General features: G+C 41.7%; 1 protein-coding gene across 1 annotated transcript; it reads right to left on the bottom strand.

The window, feature by feature from the left end:
- Positions 1–14,170: 14,170 nt before the first annotated feature.
- Positions 14,171–20,301, bottom strand: CNPY4 (canopy FGF signaling regulator 4). Its single transcript, XM_027843737.1, has 6 exons — positions 20,065–20,301; positions 16,120–16,246; positions 15,870–15,966; positions 15,419–15,541; positions 15,016–15,133; positions 14,171–14,927 (listed from the first exon to the last, which is right to left on the bottom strand). The coding sequence occupies exons 1-6, from the start codon at positions 20,192–20,194 to the stop codon at positions 14,827–14,829; spliced, it is 696 nt and encodes a 231-aa protein (XP_027699538.1). The 5' UTR covers positions 20,195–20,301; the 3' UTR covers positions 14,171–14,826.
- Positions 20,302–20,566: the final 265 nt, after the last annotated feature.

The following is a 20,566-nucleotide window of genomic DNA, read 5'->3' as shown; positions in this document are numbered from 1 at the left end:
AGGAGGCTTTGATGGGGGGAAAGAGAAAGAGTGTAGCTCTGGACATGTTGAGTTTAAGATGTCTACAAGACATCTAGTTTGAGATGTCTAATAGCCAATTGGAGATGGGGGACCGAAAGTCAGGGCTGGTTATATAGATTTGGGAATCATCTACATAAAGATAATGGTTGAATCTAAGGGAACTGATGAGATCACCAAATGCGGTAGAATAAAGGGTCAAGAGGCACCCTTGGGGAGCAACCATGGCTATCTGGCATGACCTGGATGGTGTGAAAAGAAGATGTTTGTGAAATTTTCTGTTTCCACAGAAGTTAATGCAAAAACAGGATGCCTATGGATCCTGATTAGTAGGTACTCTTTAACTACAAGTATTAACAAGTAACTAATAGCTGTTCTTGCATACCAATATTGACAAATAACTAGTAGCTGTTCTTGCATCTGCGCATGCTCAATTAGCTTATCTGACACACCTTAAGGTATAAGAACTTGTGTGTGCTCTTTGGAACACCCACTTCTTGCAAGAAAAGAAATAAACGCCTTCCTCGTTCACTCTGTCTTTGAGTCAAGTGCTTTGCTTGTTTCTATCCATGGAGATCCAGCAAAGGAGATTGAGAAGAAGTGGTCAGACAGCAGGCAGGAGAAGAACCAGGAAACAGAAGTGTCATGAAATCCTAAAGAGGAGAGAGTATCTAGTAGAAAGAGGGGGGTGATCAATGGTGTCAAAATCTAAAGAGAGGTTAAGGTCACCTGTCTGTGATGAGCCTCTTTGTACTTAGTTAGAATAATCCTTACACAACTGATCATAGTCTGATACTGGGAGAATATTTAAGGCCTTCCCAGGTTGGTACAACCTGTCAGAGCCTATGCTCTATCAACACAGCCTTTGAAAGCTCAGTGTCACCTCCATGCCATGACTGAGGCATGGGAATAGAATTTTTGCTGAGGAACTATTTAGACAGTAAAAAACAATATGGTAAAATATTGTTATTTTTATGCCGTTCATTTCATTTTGCATAATTTCATTTGTCTTTCCACATTTACTTGGAATAAAGTCTCATTCACATACAATATTTCAAAAATTCATCTCAAAATGTTTTCATTTGGTTTCAATGGTTTTCAGTGGTTTCAAAAGCTCCACCTAAATTTATCTCTTGGAAAAATCTCCCTAAAATAATTCATGTTTCATTTCCTATTAAAAGATTTTTACTTTCTTCTCCATGTGACCCAAAAGGAAACACATTCCCATTGTAATTTAGAATACTTTTAGTGTAAGAAATTGTAATTAATAAGACAGTGATAAAACTCCAAGTGACATGCTGCTCAGGGAATCAACCATCTCCAGACGTGGATATAACAGCTACTAATTCTTTAACAGTTGAGAATTCAGATATTTATTTTTCCAGGGAAACCAATACTCTCAGAGGCCATTGGCATAGGAGAGGTACTGTTCATATCACATGATAGAATAATAGAATATTGACCACACTTTGAGTGTGTCATTAAGCAATTCATGAGAGGATTCAGGGTCAGAAAGTGTCTTTTAAAAAAAAAAACAACAACACATTATTTATTTACTTTTAGTTTTCAATATCACTTTTATAAGATTTTGAGTTCTAGATTTTTCCCCTTCCTCCCCTCCCCCACACAAGACAGCATGTAATCTGATATAGGCTATACATGTACAATCATATTAAACGTATTTCCACATTAGTCATGTGGTGAAAGAAAAATCAGAACAAAAGGGGAAAATGATGAAAAAGAAAAAAGAGAGAGAAAATAGAAAAATGCTTCAATCTGCATTCAGACTTCATAGTTCTTTCTCTAGATGCGGATAGCACTTTCCATCGTGAATCTTTTGGAATTGTCTTAGGTCATAGTATTGCTAAGAAGAGATAAGTCTATCAAAGTTGATCATTGCACAATGTTACTGTTACTGGTACAATGTCTTCGTGGTTCTCACTTCACTCAGCATTGGTTCATGTAATTCTTTCCAGGTTTTTGTCAGAAGATATCTTGATCTCTCAGGGATGGCCACTTGCCATTTTCCCTGGGAATTTTTGCTTAGTCACCTGCCATGTCATCTCTACTTTCTCCTCTGACTAGACTCTGGCAGTCCCATTGGTATCTTCAGCATCCTAGCAGCTGTGGAAGTACCCCTAAGATTAATGTATCAGTTTCTATGAGTTACCTTACCAGACAGGTACACTAGATACAGAGTAAGCCCATTTGTGAAAGGAGCCAATCAGGAGATTGCAGTGAGCCGAAGTCTTGCTCACTACCAGATGCCTTTGCTGGTGTTTGCTGGCTGACTTTGCTAATCTGTGCTACCCCCCCCCCCCCCGCCACACACCCCCTATTCTTTTTCCCAATTTCTCCCTGTACCTCCCCTTTGTGGTTTTCTAGCACAAATATCCCCTGGATCTCTTGGACTGTGGGCTTCCTTGCACTTTGTACTGGGGTGTCTCAGAACTAGTGTATGATTTTCCTCCTAATAAAACTTCTGTTTTCAAGTCAGCTTGGACTCCTGCATTTTGAGGAGTGGGCTCCATGTGGTTGACACAGCCATGTCTCCAGGGAACCCTGGAGACCTGAGCCAGTTAGAGGACATCCCCTGACTAGTGGTCACTCTCTTGTGTTGCTCAATGATGTAGTGAGTGGAACAACCAATAAGTTGTGGTTGTGTTTTTTTTTTAAGAATCCCACTCAATTGAACAATAACATTCCTATCACGTTATAGTTACAGTTACTTCCTACCTCATTTCTGCTCTTCGGAGTGTATAGGACAAGTTGAAAACCAAAGGAAAGCAAAAGAAACATTCACCTGCCCAAATACAGTGGCTTCACATTCATATTCATGGAGTACCATCTGTTAGTTGGTTCTTGCAGAAATGTAAAAACATGGTATGCTATCTGAAAATCACTGGAAAATTCTTCTTGCCCTCCATACTTATTGAAAATGAGAGCTCTGATTTTTCTCTTCTTTTTAGTCACTCTCAACTAATCATTGTGGCTAACCATTGTGGCAAACTGCACTGAAGACTCAGTGGCACAGGAAATAATTTATTTATAGAAAACTTTGGCTTATCCCTAAATAGAACAAAGTTTTCTGCTCTGTTTCCTTTAACTATCAATTAACATATTTCTGCCGTGTTCTAATGCAAACAGAAGCCAATGGAAAAGTTGAAATGCAATTACCTAATTAGATCTAATTATCCTTTTCCTCTTTAATTTCCAGCTATCTCCTTGTACTTCATTAAGCATGGCTCTCTGTCTGGCCTGTGGGATACTTCTGGATCTTTATTCTGTCATCCAACATGGTATCTGCTCCCAAATTTGTGTTACCTGTAAATGTGACATGTATGCCATTTATATTTTATCCAAGTCACTAGTGCAAATGTTAAACAAGACAAGGGCAAGGAAAGAGCCTTCAGACACTTTGTTACAGATCTCAAGTTAGCTGTAATAATTACTACCCTTTAGGTCTGATTTTTCACCTTGGTGCAAAATTCACCTAATTAATCCATATATCTCTGCTTTGTCCACAAGGACAGCAGGAGAGTCTTTGCCAAAGTGCCTACCTAAAACTCAGGTACAATATGTTAATGTTATTTCCCTATATTAACAATCTGGCAACCTTACATCAAAAGAAATGTTATTCTGGTGTGACCAGTTCTTTATAAACCCATGCTAGTGATCAGCTCTTCCCTAAGGGCACATAATTAATTTCATAATACATCCTAGGATTCAGTGAGAAATTGAAGGCAGGATTACCAGAATAGCTTTAAGAATCCATCTTCTACCCTTTTACAAAATTGGGTTAACATTTGCCCATCTTAAGGTCATTAATTCATTCAACAAACATTTACCTACATTGTGCTAGGGTTAGGTGTACAAAAACAAACAAACAAAATAGTTCTTGCCATCAAGAAACTTACATTCTAGTCTACTCTTAACCATTTTTCAAAGATCACTGATAACAGCTCAGAAATCATATATGCAAGCTCTTTCACTACCATGAGATGTATGTAATTCATTCGGTCCTAGTGACTCAAATTTATTAATTGAAGCTAAGTATTCCTTTATCATCATTTATTTGGGGCTTATTTTGGGCTTAACCAATTTTTTTGTTTCTTTTACATGTCCCAGTTCTAAAAGTTCCTCTACATCTCCCTCCTGAAATCCTATTGCAACACCCATCCCCTGGCCAGGGCACTACCACTATTACTGCTCCCTCTCTTATTCTAGTGATACTTTAGGAACACATAAATTTCATTCAATTAAATTTGGTTAAATTAAACAAGCATTTATTAAGCACTGAATATGTGTAAGGCACTATGCAGGGAACACAAAATCAAATCAAATCACTATCAACAAGCATTTATTAAGTATGTATGCCAGGTACTGTGCTAATGAAAGCCAAAAACAGCCCTTGCTCTGAAGGAGCTTAAAATTGAGGGAAAACAACATGCAAACAGCTATGTACAATCAAGATGTATGTAGGATAAATTGGAGACAATTTTGGAGGGAAGGCACTAACATTAAGGACAGGAAAAACTTCCTGCAGAAGCTGGGATTTTAGTTGGGACTTGAAGGAAGCCAGGGAAGTCAGGGGGTGGACAAAACGAAAAAAAGTCCATTGAAGAGCTTAGATTTCACTGGGATGGGGAGAGGATGTGGCTATAATGTACCTACGGATAAATAAGAAGAAGATAATATAAGGAGGGGAAAAGTACTAACAACCAGGAGGATCATGAAGTCCATGCAAGAGGGTTCTAAGCTGGGCATCCTAAGAAAGGCAGTATTCCAGGTATGGGAGACAGACAGCCTTTGCAAAGTTAGACCAGAGGCTTTTTCAAGTAGATTCTTAACTCTGAACATTTTTATTATTTTGTGGACTAGTTTGGATGTCAGTAAAAAAAATCTCCTTTGGGCACACTACTGCATTGTTGGTGTAGCTGTAAATCAGAACAACTATTTTGGAAAGCAATTTGGAATTATGTCCATAGCCTTTGACCCAGAGATTCCAGAGCCAGGCATATACCCCAAAGAGGTCACTAACAAAAAAAGGCTCCATATACATGAAAATATTAATAACAGAACTTTTTGTGGTAGCAAAGAACTGGAAATAAAGTAGATGTCCATCAATGGTGAATGGCTAAACAAATTGTGGTACATGAATATAACTGCTGTAAGAAAAAATGAACATAATGGCCACAGATAAACATAGAAAGACTTACTTGAACTGATGCAAAATGAAATAAGTAGGGGACAGCTAGATGGCGCAGTGGATAGAGCACTGGCTGTGGAGTTGGAAGGACCTGAGTTCAAATCTAATCTCAGACCAGATACTTGACGCTTACTAGCTGTGTGACCCTGGGCAAGTCACTTAACCCCAATTGCCTCGCCCCCCCCCCAAATGAAGTAAGTAAAACCAGGAAAACAATATGGAGGTTTCTCATCCTGAAAGACTGGATGAGGTCCCCCACATTTTGTATTGATGAGCCACTGGTGAAGCCAAATTAGGAAGCAAAGGATTGTGACAGGAAATAGGGTGGTGAAAGTGAAGAGACTAGTGTTGTTATCTCCTGCCTTTCAGTGAAATGTGGAAATAAACATCGTTTATAAACATTAATTTCTCCTTCTGATAAGAGTAGTAGTGGGAGAGGGCAAGCCTGTCATCTATCTGAGTCATCAGCAGAAAACAAAGAATAAAGGGGTAGCTAGGTGGTGCAGTGGATAGAGCACCAGCCCTGAAGTCAGGGGGACCTGAGTTCAAATCTGGCCTCAGACCAAACACTTGACACTTACTAGCCGTGTGACCCTGGGCAAGTCACTTAACCCCAATTACCTGAAAAAAAAAGAAATTTATTCAGAAAATAAAGAATAAAGAATAGTAATCCATTAGGATTAAGATAGGTCTGGGGAAAGGAGCAAAGGATCAGTACTGAGGAAGGGATATAAGGAAACCATACTTGACAGCTCCCTCTTTCCTCCCTTCTAGTTCATCTACCATATCAACTTCATCTTCCAGCATCCTGAAATAACTATCTTCTATCTCTAAACCCACTTTCCTGACCCAGCCTGGCTTTTCCTCCGGTACTTACCTTCTGAGGAGCTCTTCAACCCATCTCCTGAACTCAACAAGAACTCTAGGAGAAGGAACCTTTTAGCTTCTACTTGTCCTTCTACCTCTACTCAGGAGATTGTCACTTGCTATGTAGAACCCTTGCCAGTCAGGAACAAAGATGTCACCTGTAATTATATGGACTCAGAGCCAGGTGAAGTTTGGTTCTGTTTTCAGCCAGCTAACCTGTCCTGCCATGAGTTAGTTGGACATTCAAGTGGTTGTTACAGAAATGTGATCAAGTACGTGATGTCACACTACTGGTTTCTTGAACAGTGTCTGGGAACTCCTCTCACCAACTCCAAGCCATGATTCCCTCTCTAGATACTAATATTTGCAATGTCATTGTCAAGAATGCCATTCCCCTGGGTCTTTCCCTACAAAACCTCTCTCCTCACTGGGGTGAAATTTATGGCCTTGCTGTTGTCCCCCACCCCTCTTCATTCTCTCCTCCCGTGTGTCAGTCTTCAATTTCTCTGCATCACCTGCTTCAAGCTCACCTGAATGTCCAAGTGATTGTCAGCCCTCAATTTTTTACCCTGTTGGCATCTCTGTAGGAACTTGACAAAGGGGTGTTTCTCCTATCCAGGCAGTAGTCACTAAAGGGAACAGCAATCTGGGTGAGTGGACTACTTGGGAAGAAACTCTTGTACCTTGATGTGTGGATATATCCTCCTCTCAGACCTCATTGATTCTTTTTTTCTCCCTCTCTGCAGCCTTGTCTTCCCAACCCCCATGCAATCCCAGACTCCCAGCCTTAGTACCTTCTGGCTTCTACGACCAAGACCTGTGGTCCTCTCTATCTTGTTCTGGTCCCTACTTTCCTTCCGCTGACCTTGTCCTGGGCTGCCTGGATGGCCACATCATCCCTATGACTGGGAACTCTACTCTTCAACAATGCTGGGAGCATCTACAGGATGTTGTTCCCTGTAGGTGACCATGAAAAGAAGAGGGCAGGAGAATCAGAGTGGGGAGGAGTATGGACAGGATGTCACAATCCCACCTATTAGACTTAGATACAACATAAATTCTTCAGTGATGAACTGGGGCTGAGAATGGCAGGAGCAGGGCTAGGGGAAGAGGGGAAAGTGTACTTTTGTGCTTTCATATATTGTTACTATCTTTCTTATGCAAAGGGCACCATACTTTTCTAGCACTTGTACATCTTTTATTTCACTATTTACCAATTTATTTTGAATTATCAACAATCACTTCCATAAGCTTTTGAGTTTTAAATTTTCTCCCCTCCTTCCCCTTCTCACCTCCCTCCCCAAGATAGTGTGCAATCTGATACAGGCTATTCATATACACTCCTATTAAACATTTTCATATTAGTGATGTTGTAAGGAAGAATTAGAACCAATAGGAGGAACTATAAGAAAGAGGAAACAAAACAAAACAGAAGGGAAAAAAAAGCAAATAGCATGCTTCAATCTGCATTCAAACTCCATAGTTCTTTCTTTGGATGTGGATAGCATTTTCCATCATGAGACTTTTGGAGATGTCTTAGATCCTTTCGTTGCTGAGAAGGGCTAAGTCTGTCAATGTTAGTCATTGCACAACATGGCTGTTACTGTGTACAATGTTCTCCTGGTTCTGCTCACTTCACTCAGCATCAATCCATACAAGCCTTTCCAGGTTTTTCTGAAGTCCACCTGCTCATCATTTAGTATTCCATTACATTCATATACCACAACTTGTTCAGCCATTCCCCAATTGATGGGTGTCCCCTCAATTTCCAACTCTTCGCCACCACAAAAAGAGCTGCTATAAATATTTTTGTACACATGGGTCCTTTTCCCATTTTTATGATCTCTTGGGATACAGCCCTAGAAATGCTATTGCTGGGTCAAAGGGTATGCACATTTTTATAGCCCGTTCCAATTTTCCCACATCTCCAACATTTATCATTTTCCTGTTGTATCATGTTGGCCAATCTGATATGTGTGATGTGGTACCTCAGAGCTGTTTTGATTTGCATTTCTCTGATCAATAGTGATCTAGAGCATTTTTTCATATGGCTATAGATGGCTTAATTTCTTCATCTGAGAACTGCCTGTTCCTATCCTTTGAGGTGGTCAGCAGTGTTGATAGCTACCTTAGTTCTTCCTCAGCGTAGAAGTCTTGGCCAGGGGACCACAAGGGTCGGATGGTATTATCCCAGTTCCTTTAGGATCCTGATTCTGTCCCCTGGCTGTCAGAACCTGTGCTGGGGAGGCTCCATTGTTCACACATGAACTCAGTAGAGAGTCCAGCTCCAGGTCCCTTTTACTTTACTCCCTCCCTCTCTATTCATACAACTTCCCATTGAATTATCCCTCCCATAAGATTATCAATTGATAATTCCAGGGCTTTTGTCCCTGGAATATTAATTCATCTCTTCCTCTGTTCCTTCACCTGAATCTTTAAATTATCCATTCATCTTTATCCCCTTAGGTCATTGTCATCCCTTGAGGACCCTTCTTTGTTCTTTTACCTCCCAGGTCAATTTCTTGTTTTACATATGCAATAGCCTATAAACATGAGAGAACTGATGTTTTTTCTTAATGACTGGACCTTTCTTTGGATTGTTTGCAGTGCTTACTAGTTAAATATTCTGCTTTTTTTTTTTTGTCAGAAATACCTTTTATCTTTTTGAACATTCTTTTAAAAAATTGGTTAGAATCTTATTTGGGGTTCTATTTTGAATGCCTGATTTTTAGAATCTACTATTCCATACTCTTCTCTCTATAGTTACTTGGTGTTCCTTCACATTTTAAGGTTTCTCCCCTGGTAGCTTGCAAAGTTTGTTATTGAAATTGTCTTAAGAATTTCAAGGGTGGTGTTTGTTTTTCCTATTGCAAGCTCTGTTTATCTTTATTCAGAATTTTTGGATACTTTCCCTTATAATATGGGATTCAGCTTTTTTTTTTATTTGACACATTTTTCTGGTTATCTCTGTGCATTGTCTTCAAGGTCTGACTCATGAAGAATGTTTTTGTTTTTTTTTTTTTTTTTAATTAGAACAGAATTGATGTTCTGTCTTGATGCAGCTGGTGGTACAGTGGAGAGAGCAATGGGCCTGGAATCAGGAAAACTCAAGATTCAAATATGATACTTATGACCCCCAGGTTCAACTCGGAGACTTACCGTGTTACCTTGAGCAACTTACTTAATGTGTTTGTCTCAATTCTCTCAACTGTAAAATGTGGGTGATAACAGCATTGATCTCACAGTGTCATCATGAGGATCAAACGAGATATCTCTAAAAAGAGTAGAATACAGTGCCTAGCACATAGTAGTCACTATATAAATGCTTAATTCTTTTTTTCTTTTTCTTTTTTTTTTTTTGTGTGAGGCATTTGGGGTTAAGTAACTTGCCCAGTGTCACATAGGTTGTAAGTGTTAGGTGTCTGAGCTCAGATTTGAACTCCAGGGCCAGTGCTCTATCCACTGCACCACCTAGCTGCCTCTAAATGCTTATTTCTTTCAAAATATTTTTTACTTCTGATTTTCTTGCAGCTAGGTGGTACAGCAGATAGAATGCTATTCCTCAGTGGTTTACTAGCAGCGTCACTTGTCTGCCTCAGCTATTAAATGGAGATAATAATAGCACCTATCTTCCAGGGTTGTTAGGATCAAATGAGATAATTGTAAAGCACTTAGCACTGTGCCTGACACATAGTAGGCGCTATATAGATATTAATTATTATTATTACTCTGCCAAGTATCTTCCACTTCTATACTTTGGAAGTCCGAACCCATCACATTCTCTTTCAGATCCTTTTCTCCTTTGGAATGTTCAGCGTCTTCTGTTTTTCAATTTCACACTTAGGTTTTCTAACCTAAATTAATTTTTATTTTCTTGTTTTGTCATTTTTATTTCCTGCTATTGTTCTGTCAGAATCTGTATTAATTCTTTCTCAGGGTGGGAGGAGGGGAGGTGTGTGGGATTTTTGGTTCCTTTCATGGTATAATTGTTCATAATATTTTGACCTCTCTTTTGAATCTTTTTCTCATTTTTCCTTGTCTTTATGGACAACTCCATTATTTTATCTTCTTGTGAGCTAGGTTTTTACTTAGGACTTTTCCTTTGGATTAGCGTTTTTTCACCCTTTTCTTTGTATTTCCAATTTATTCTCTGATTTTCCTCCACCCTCTTTGCTCCTTCCTCCTTCCAGTGCTGTATAGATCCTGAAGGCTGGTCCTACAGTTAGGGGTTCTGAACCTTGGTCTCAGTCCTTGACCAGAAAAAAAACTCTGCCAATAGGCTGGCTTTCGTCTTTTTTTTTTCCTCCGGGACAAAAGCTCTTTCCCCTCAGGTCTAAGACTCTATACTGTCTGGGCTTTCTATTACCCCCGTCTCCAGTCCCCTTTCTTTGAGTGGCTCAGTAATATAAATGTCTTCTGCCTTCTATGGGGTAAGGTTGAATCACTTCTGTGGGAGGATCATGAAACAATTCACATAGGCAACACGATCACAAACCTGAGACACTCTGTCTAGTGTCCCATTCAGCATATGGCTGTTTTGGGGATGGGGACCTTTAGTGGGACCTTTGACTACTTAAGTTGTCTGATGTTATTCCATTAGGTCTTTGCCCTTTGTGGTATTTCTGTCTTCTTATCTCATGGATTCAGCTGCTGAGTCTATACCTGGTGCATAAGTTGAGATTTTGGAGTTGGAGAACTTTGCAGAAAATGATTACTCTGCCATCTTGCCAGTCATACAATCCCTGGTTTCATTTATCACAAGAACATCAACACTGATGTGATTAATTTCTTCCAATCATTTCAACGGACAAAGATCTCACGTTTAGAGTACCTATATTGAAGTTAATGTCTATAAACTAAAAACTGATTTTGAGTGCCCTTGGCTCCTTTTTCCTCTATCACCATGGTGGATTCAGAAGGAAGCCACAGACTGAGGGTCATTTTGTATTTTTCTTTGTTTCATGGGCTTCAATGGCAAAATAATTCAACACCTAGAGGTTAATCTATTAGTGACGAGTCTTTCTACACTTAACTAGTAGGTTCTCAGACAGAAAACTCAGCTTATCACCATTACCATACTCAAGGCCTTTCCAGTGTAGTAAAACATGCTAGATCTAACATGGCCTAATTCTGCTGATGTGACCTTTAAGACTCCTCTACACCATGAGGAGGCATTAGATTAGAACTTTGTTGAGAACCAATAAATACAAAAAATCCAAAATAACCACATTTATAAAACAAAAAATAACTTAAATAAACCATGTGAATTTTGTCATATATATCACATATAAATAACTAATTGTACTTAACATATAAAAACTTATTAAATGGGGTGTGTGTGTGTGTGTGTGTGTGTGTGTGTGTGTGTAGGGGAAGCTAGATGGCTTAGTCTGGGGCTACAGTCAGGAAGATCAAAGTTCAAATATGAACTCAGACACTTACTAGGTATGTGACCTTGGGCAAGTCACTTAACCTGTTTGCCTTAATCTACTGAAGAAGGAAATCACAAACCACTCCAGTATCTCTGCCAAGAAAACTCCATGGACAATATGATCCACGGGGTCATGAAGAGTCACCCGCAACTGAACATTTATATGTGTGTGTACACACACATATGTTGCTACATATACATATATATGTTGCTTTCAACACTAGAGAAAGATAGTGCTCTAACTCTTTATGAAGCAAACAAAGTCTTGACTGCTTGGATGTAAGAAGGATAAAGACAATATTAAAACTGAGCATTAATGCAAAAATGTTAAATAGAATTCTATAAAACAAATACAACCATGTATCAGAATATTTTACATTACAAGCAAGGAGAATTTATACAAGGAATGAAAGGATGGCTCAAGATTTGAAAAGCAATGAGAATAGCAAAGTATACTAATAATTAAATCAATAAATAATTATTAATAATAATTAACAAATATATTCAGAAAAGACTTGACAAGTATTATACCTACTCAAGTTGAAAATATTAAAATGTATCAGAATACTAGGATTTTCCTAAAAATGATAAAAAATATATTTATTTGAAATGAAGGGATGGTATTATATAAAATACAGAAACAGAGGGTGTCACACTGAAAACAGAAGTAAAGCAAGGATATCTATTCTGATACTATTTGGTGCTTGGCAAATACTAGAACCTTAATGAAAACTGTCTAGCTCTCTTAGAACTGGAGGGTAAAGTGAAGATAGAAACTCCAGAAGGAAAAGTCTGAGGAATGTCAGCCAAAATCCAGAGCTCCCATATTTAAAAAAAGTATGTAAGCATTCAGAAAATAGTTCAAGCACCAAGGAGCCACAGTCCAGATCACACAAGACCTAGCAGTTTCTACTACAAATAAGAGGATATCTTGGAACACAGTATCTGACATTTTTGTAGGACACCATGATTTTCTGGTACTTATAGATCTTTTCTTTCATGTGATCCTCTCAGTGAGGGAAGCAGGAATTAGTGTCCCCATTTTACATGAGGGGAGAGTAAAATGGATTTTAAGAGGGTGAAACACGTTTTTAAGAACCTTTGCTCTCACCACTACATCAATTCCTCAGACTAGCCAATGGAAACTAGAGAAAAGGGGGAAGCAATGTTGATATAAAAGTTTCTCCTCAGCTCAAAGGTTCTGGTCCGGGGACAATAGAGGCTACAGAAATCCTCCCACTTTCTTGGGGACTGGGTGCCCAGGGCACCTGCCCATTGCATGGATGCCAGTTCCTGGGGCCGGGAGGCCTTTCTTGTGCTTGTCTCTTGGATTCTGATCCCTATTCATGGTCCACTGCTCTTCATACCATCCATTTCTTGCCTCCTAGCCTCCCTTAAAACTTCCAAAGGTTGTCCTTCATGTCCAGATACCACCCCATCAGCAGCACATTGTACCCTCTCACAGCTTTGTCTCTGGGCCACAAGGTTATTGCCCAGTTTCTACTACTGCTCCCCATCCCCATCCCTCTCAGATATATCACTAACCCTCACCACAGTCCAAAAGGCTGTTCCAATCACCACCATGATCATAACCCTGCCACCTTCAGGGTAAGGAGTCACCCACACCTCTAGCTCTGGACCCAAATGCAAGGGCTGTGCCTCAGTCAATGATGATAGGTAGAAGCTTCTGGGTGGGGCAGGAGAAAAAGAGGAAGGATTTCTTAAGTGCCTACTACGTTCTATGCACTGTGCTAAGTGCTTTACAAATATCACCTCATTTGATCTTCATAACAAACCTGGGAGATAGATGCCATTGTGATCCCCATTTTACAGCTGAGGAATATTGAGGTAGACAGAATTTAAGTGACTTGCCCAGGGTCACATAGATAGTAAATGTCTGAACTGGATCTGAATTTAGGTATTCCTGACTCCAGGTCAAACACTCTATCCACTAAGAAACCTCATTGCCTCTGTTGGGAAAGCAGCTACAGAAATCAGAATGGCGACTTCAGGGAATAAGCCTATGGTTTCCTATGTATTAGGGCCTCTGACAGGACTTCCTAAATCCAGGAGGCCCCAGTGTTTACCAGGATAGGGCTTGAGGCCCCCTTCTCCTGGGTGCTTAGGTCTCCCTACTTATGGGCTACTATTGGCCCGTGTCCAGATTCTCAAGAACCAGGCCCTAGGCCTTGAACATGATAAAGCTGACAGAGCCATCAGTTCTCTGGGCACCCCCAGCCTACTGAGGCTCTGAGTAGCCTAGAAGCAGGACTACCACAGAATAGGCATCTCTGGAAATCCCCAGAGGGAAGTCACCATCCAGAGCCTGTCCATTCATGCAAGCTCATGGCCAGGAGCATTCTAAGCTAAGGAAGAAGAGAGAAAAAGGCATGTAGGTTACTGGCTATTTATAAAACTCTGCCACTCACCCTGGTCAACCCTAAAGCAGCCTGTTGTGAGGGCCCTCTCCTATGCCCATTTAATTTATCCTTTTTGCAAAATGACGGGATCTTTAACACTCCGACCTCTCCTCCTCAGCCTTCAACCCGATTTTCCCTTCCACCTGCTAGGATGAGGGTTGTTAACCATTTTTGTGTCACTGATCCCTTTGGCAGACTGTAAAGCTTAAGAAACCCATCTCAGAATAATGTTTTAAAAATTCATTTAAAAAATACATAAGATTACAAAGGTAACCAATTATATAGAAGTACAATTATCAGAATATTAATAAAAAATTCATAGACCCCAAGTTAAGAACCCCGTTCTAGGACGCAGCTCTCACATACTCACTGGCTTCAGTACGGTATCTGCACCTATACATGCAAAGAGTCTTTGCGGGGTCTTCTAAGTATTCTGGTCACTTTCTTCTTCCATGGGCCACTCCTCCCCACTTTCCCACCTTGTCAGAAGGAAAGCACACAGAAAAGGCACTAATGGCTATTGACCTCCATAAGCTCCTTTACATGTTTATCTGCCAAGATGGTACTGGTCTTGTAAACCTCCCCACTAGACATAGGCTCAGGGTGGATGGTGGCTCAGGTGCAAGTCTGAAAACATCTTGAACCTCCACAGCTTCCTCCAACCATGGCCTTGCCTTGCCACTCACTTCTGTTGTCTCTAACCTTAGGAGCTACCACAGCCAGCAGCCACACTGAGTGGACAAAATCTCCAAATGTGGCTTGGCTAAAGGTACAGTTGTAAAGGTGACATCACCTTCATACCTACATGATATATACATATATATAAACAAACTTTAATAGTGATCTAGAAAAAGAGGAGGTGACATTAGGCTTGACTCTGGTCAGAGGTCCGCAGCATCATGGGCATGGTGCCCGAGGCTGTCTTCCAAGCTCTTCTCATTCTGTTCTCTCGATTCCTCAGTCCAGATTTCCTGAAGACAGTCTGGGTTGATGAAAAGACAGACAGTGAGTATACAGGTAGGTTCCTGTATTTCCAGCTCCAACACTCAGCCTGCCCCTGGACTACTCACCCATCTCCTCCTTCCCAAGCACATGCCCTTCACAGAGGAACTGCTGCAGGGGCAACTCCTGGTGGTGGAAATACCAGTCTTCAATGACATCTTCAAAGCTCTCCAACATCAGCTCACACTGACAGGGAGGGAAGAGTAGCAAAGGAGAAGGGAGATGGCAGACAGAATCTCTGCTTCTGGGTGAAGAATTCTCAGAAATTCAAATCCATTCCTTCTGATCTCCTCTGCCTACTCTCTTCCTTCCCCCACCACCCTCTTCTAGGAGACGGGTCCAGTCTTGTCTATGCCCCAGTCCCTGGCTGCCCCCATGATCAGCACTTATTGTCTTATTCTATTCCTCAAGTCCATACCCTGCTGTCTGTCCCATCTCATCTCCTCTTTCTGGCATGTGACATTTTCTTACCTGCTTCTTGAGGAACGCAACTTCCACACTGGGTTCATCCCACAGTTCCAAAGGGATTCCCAGATCCACCTTCACTCCCTTCTGTACCAGGCCTTTCAGGGTTGCCATGGTCTCACTCTGACCCTGGGGTGAGGGAGATGTGGGAGGGAGGAAAGAGACAGAGGACTCTGGCAGGGTCAGCCTCCTTTGTCTCTATTTCTCTCTCCTCCTCCCTTCCCCCTATCCCCACTATATCAGGATCTTTTCATTGAACCTGGGGGTGGGAATGGAGTACCCACAGTAGATCAAGGGCTGAGACAGAATGGGAGAGGGCATGGGACATCCCAAGGGCAGAGGTCTTGGCAAAGGCCTCCAGGAGGAGGAAGAACAAAGAATGGTCCCTCTGAGCAGTGGGACCCCCATGTTGGTTTGTGCCATTAAAGGGCAAGCACAGGGAGAAGATTTATTTTACCTTGGCATATCTTAGGGAGCCCTTACGCTCAGCATGGATGCTGTAATCCAAAATCTGTTCACACAGGTCCTCCAGGGCCTCCTCCAGCCGAATCTCCCTGTGGGAGAGAGAGATGGGAGACAATGGGAAAGAAACAGATGACTCATTGGGAACTGTGGGGATGAAGAAAGTTAGGCAATGATTTATAGGGCTATGTAAGGGATGAAGCCTTAGAGGTACCACGACAGAAGGACAGTCAAAGGAGACTCACGAAGTGCTGTAGGGGACTTGTCTTTTCCTCCTGCCAGTGTCTAGCACCTGCCCTAGTTCTAGCAACTCTCGAGACTGGCTGCTCCGATTCAGCTCCCCCTGAAGCTCCAAGCTCAGTATTTTACAGACTGTGGGGGAGAAAACAGTTGCCAGAAGTATGTTAAAACAAGATACGTAGCAGAGTGCACACTTGGGGGCAAGAGACCTGGGCTTTAGCTGTGGGCACCCTGGTGTGATAGACAATGTGCTCGCCTGGTAGTAAGAAAAAGAAGGTTTCAAATCCCATCTCACACACCAGCTACGTGACTGGGCAAATCAGTTAACCTCTCAGTTTCGGTTTCCTCATCTGTAAACTGGGGTTAATACTATCGGTAGCATCCACTTCGAACTTTAAGGTGTTCTACAAAATGTCAGTTATGATTATTAATGTTACTAATTAGTCACGTGACCTTGAGCAAATCATCTTACTTCCTGGGCCTACGATTCCTAATGAAACAGAGAAGCTGAAAAGAGGCTCACTAAGGTCTATTCCAGCTCACTAAGGTCTATTTCTTCAGTTCCTGAGGGTGGTTTCTTTTGTTTCTGTTTTTGTTTTTAGGCAATCGGGGTTAAGTGACTTGCCCATGGTCACACAGCTAGTAAGTGTCAAGTGTTTGGTCTGAGGCTGGATTTGAACTCAGGTCCTCCTGAATTCAGGGCCGGTGCTCTATCCACTGCGCCACCTAGCTGCCCCCTGAGGGTGGTTTGTATAAATTAGGAGGTGGGTAGGGTAGGGAAGAACAGAGGAGTCAGTTATTAGACATCCCCTCTCTTCAATGTGAGAAAGGCATTCACCCTGTCCTAGGGTACATAGATATATTATCATATACTGACATCTGAGACCTCTTCTCTTATCTTCTTCCTAGCCCATCCCCAAATTACCTCCTTACCTACAACTTCATATATGATATACTTCAGCAAAGACTGATCATCCTTCTCCTCAAATCTGCTCCTCTTTCTGACGTAATTATTTCCATCTCGTGGCCCCACCATTCACCTGGTCACCTATGCTCATAACCTCAAAGGTTAGTTACCAAGTCCTTTAACTCCTACCTTTACAACATTTCTCAAATCCAACCCATCTATTCTTAAGGATGCCACAAATTCTCATTCTCACCCACTTGGAATATTTCAGTACCCTCCTTATTGGCTTTAATTGCTTCTTCTCTCTTTTCTCTTCAATCCATCCTGGGTACAACTACAGGATTCTGACCATCACTGTTTAGCATTATTAAGAGCCTACCAGGCGCTATGCTAGGTGTTGGAAATACAAGGATAAAAAGCAAAATAGCAAAGCAAATAAACTCCTCAAGGAGTTTATAAAGGCACACAGAAGAATAAACACATAGACAGAGTAAAGTAAATACTTAGGTGGAGGAGGGTACTAGCAACAGGGGAGTGAGGGTAGAGTGTAAGGAAAATGGCTTTGAGCCAGAATTCTCCAAGAGGCAAAGGTGAGGAGGGAATATATTCCAGGCATGGGATGGGGTTGGGGGGAGGAAGAATGTAATAATATATACAAAAATGGAAGATAGACAGCATGTGCTTTCATGCCTTTACTGATTGTTGTTCCCTATGCCTAGAATTCGTGTTATAGGGGAAGAGAAGGGAATAAACATTTATATACTGCCCACTAGGTACCTGGCAGACACTGTGCTAAATGCTTTACAAATATTATCTCACTTGATCCCATGATACAGACAAAAGAAATGTTTGTTTTATTGCACTGTTTTTACTCCACTTATGTTATGTGGGCAGTTGGCTATTACAGTGCGTAGAACACAGGACATAGAGTCAAGACAGATCCAAGTTCAAATTCAGCGTTAGATACTTACTGGCTGTGTGACCTCATCCAAGTCACTTAGCCTCTGTCTGCCTCAGTTTCCCAATTTGCAAAATATCACCTCCTAAATCTGTTATAAGGCTAAAATGAGATATTTGTAAAGCATTTTATAAACAGTGATACTATATAAATGCTACTTATTATTATTATTAATGTCAGTAATACCTTTAGCATCCTACTCTGAAGCTTCATGGTGGTTCTGGGCTCTTGAAGACCATGAATTACAGCCTTGGTAACAGATGGTGTAAGTTTGTTATCCAAGAACCAGCCTAAATGGGAAGAGGCTTATCACCATAGTGTTGACCATCGGGAAATGTTTTTTGGTTTTTTTTTTGCCATAACTTCTTATGAAGTTTTATTAAAGGGGTGTGTTGTGGGGAGGGTTGCCTTCTGCATCAACTGAAGGGCCACACTTATGAAATCAGATCTTCTAAAACAATGAATTATATCAGTAACACTAAGTTCACCAGGGAAAATGACACTAGCTATGCAGCAACAGGCAAATCAGTGTAGGATGAAGTCCATACAGTTTACAACTTCTGCACAGTCCAAAACTGTTTGGGGATATCCTTCCCAAACATCCCCCAGACAGGCAATGTGACAAATACCCTTGTTCTTCCTTGCTAGTTTATGGGCATCAAGCAGTGGCTGAATCACCTCCTCTCTCCAAGGAGCCAAAAGGCTTCTTCTCATTTGGAAGCTTCCAAGCTAGGGTGGGACAGGGCAGGGTGCTCACAACTGCTGCCATGTGGACTAAAAGATCTCTAAGGTCCTTTTCAGCTGTAATACACTTCTTCAAACCCCACTTCCAACTTGGTAGGCTTGAATTACAGTTTCCATCAGTTCTAAGATATGAGCTCAGAGGCACCAACATTATACACTTAAAGGAACTGTGATTTTGTCCAGGTGGGAAATACTCCCTTTCTCAATGTAGAACACAACCCCTTTGTATCTTAGTAGTTGATCTTTATGAGTTGCTGTGTTGTAAAAATAGTTACTGGGCCAACCCAGTAATAAACTCCTAATTTAGTGCTTTGATGAAAGGCTAAGAGTTCTTTGCTGGACGTGTACTTGAAGCCTTTCTGGTTTTGTAGGGTTTCCTACATCTTAAACTCCATCTGTACAGCCTTCAAAAACTCATCACTGTCACAGTAAGGCACTAGAATTGGGCTTTGGTGGAGGCTGGAGACTCACAAGACTGGTGAATTTCCCTGTTAGATGGACCAAAGAACTATTTAAACAAACTACAGTAAAAACAGCCAGTGGGCAATTATGTGGCTAAGTGGATAGAGCTCCAGTCCTGGAGTCAGGAAGACCTGAGTTTAAATACAACCTCAGACATTTAAACACTGTGTTTACAGTGTGACCCTGGGCAAGTCACTTAACCCTGTTTGCCTTCAGTTTTCTCATCTGTAAAATGAGTTGGAGAAGAAAATGGCAAACCACCCTATTACCTTTGGCAAGAAAACCCCAAATGGGGTCATGAAGAGTCGGACATGACTGAACAACAACAAAGAATAACCAGTATTTAATTAGGGTTTTAATTGACAAAGTCCTTTATGTTTACTTGAGCCTCACAACAGCCCTGAGAACAAGGTAATACAACCATCATCATCACCATTTTACAGATAAGGAAAGGAAGGCGCAAGAGAATCTTAAGGAGCTTGGTCAGCAAGTGACAGAGCCTGAATTCACACCCAGGTCCAATTTCCCTAAATCCCAGAGTCCCTGAAAAACTAAGGCAGCAGTGACGGGAAGGGGAATGACAGCAACAGAGTTCTTTAAAGTTTACCAAACGCTTCCCCCACAACAGCCAGGTCCGTAGGTGGGATACATACCATGCCCATTTTACAGATGGGTAAACAAGCTCAGAGAGGTTATGTGATTTGCCTGTGGCCACACAGCCAGCTTCAGTCTCCATACCCACCTTCACCCCCACACCCCGCTTTTTTACCTCTACAAACTCCCTGCCCCTATCTCAGATCCCATCCGAGACGGCCCCAGGAGCGCAAGGCGCATCCTTGGCACGCCTCCAGCGGAGGGGAGGACGGATGCCCAGGCTACCTTCGCATTTGCTGGGTAGGTGCTCCTCCTCCTCCTCTTCTTTTTTCTTTTGCTTCCCAGAACAGCTCCTCAATGCAAGCAGGAAGAAGCAAAACAGCAGCAGCTGCCGCCGCCGCCACCACTGTCCCATATTAAGCTACCGAGCCCCGACCTCTGACAGCGACGACAAAGGAACGATTTTTGAAAAGCCAGGTTGAAAGGAAATGGCCCTTTAAATCCAGCCTGGCAAGGCGCGAGTACGCGCAATACGAAGCTGGGGGGAGGGGGGGAGGAACCGCGCAGACTCAGACAACGAACACGCTTGGACTCCTCGCTTAGGCCCTCTTGCTGCGCAGGCGCAGCCGCCTTTTACTACCGCCCAGGTCCTAGATTTGGCGAAACAGGATGAAAAGAAGTGGGGAAACAGCTAAGGCAGGCAGCGGAGGTTATTCCTTTTGTCCAAGGGAATATGGAAGAAACCCTTTTGTGGAAGCTATTGGCGGAGGATTTTTCCGGGCTGAGG

Source organism: Vombatus ursinus, unplaced genomic scaffold, assembly GCF_900497805.2.
Source record: "Vombatus ursinus unplaced genomic scaffold, bare-nosed wombat genome assembly UNPS02005197.1, whole genome shotgun sequence".
Taxonomy (NCBI): domain Eukaryota; kingdom Metazoa; phylum Chordata; class Mammalia; order Diprotodontia; family Vombatidae; genus Vombatus; species Vombatus ursinus.
This window is presented reverse-complemented; position numbering and strand designations above follow the sequence as displayed.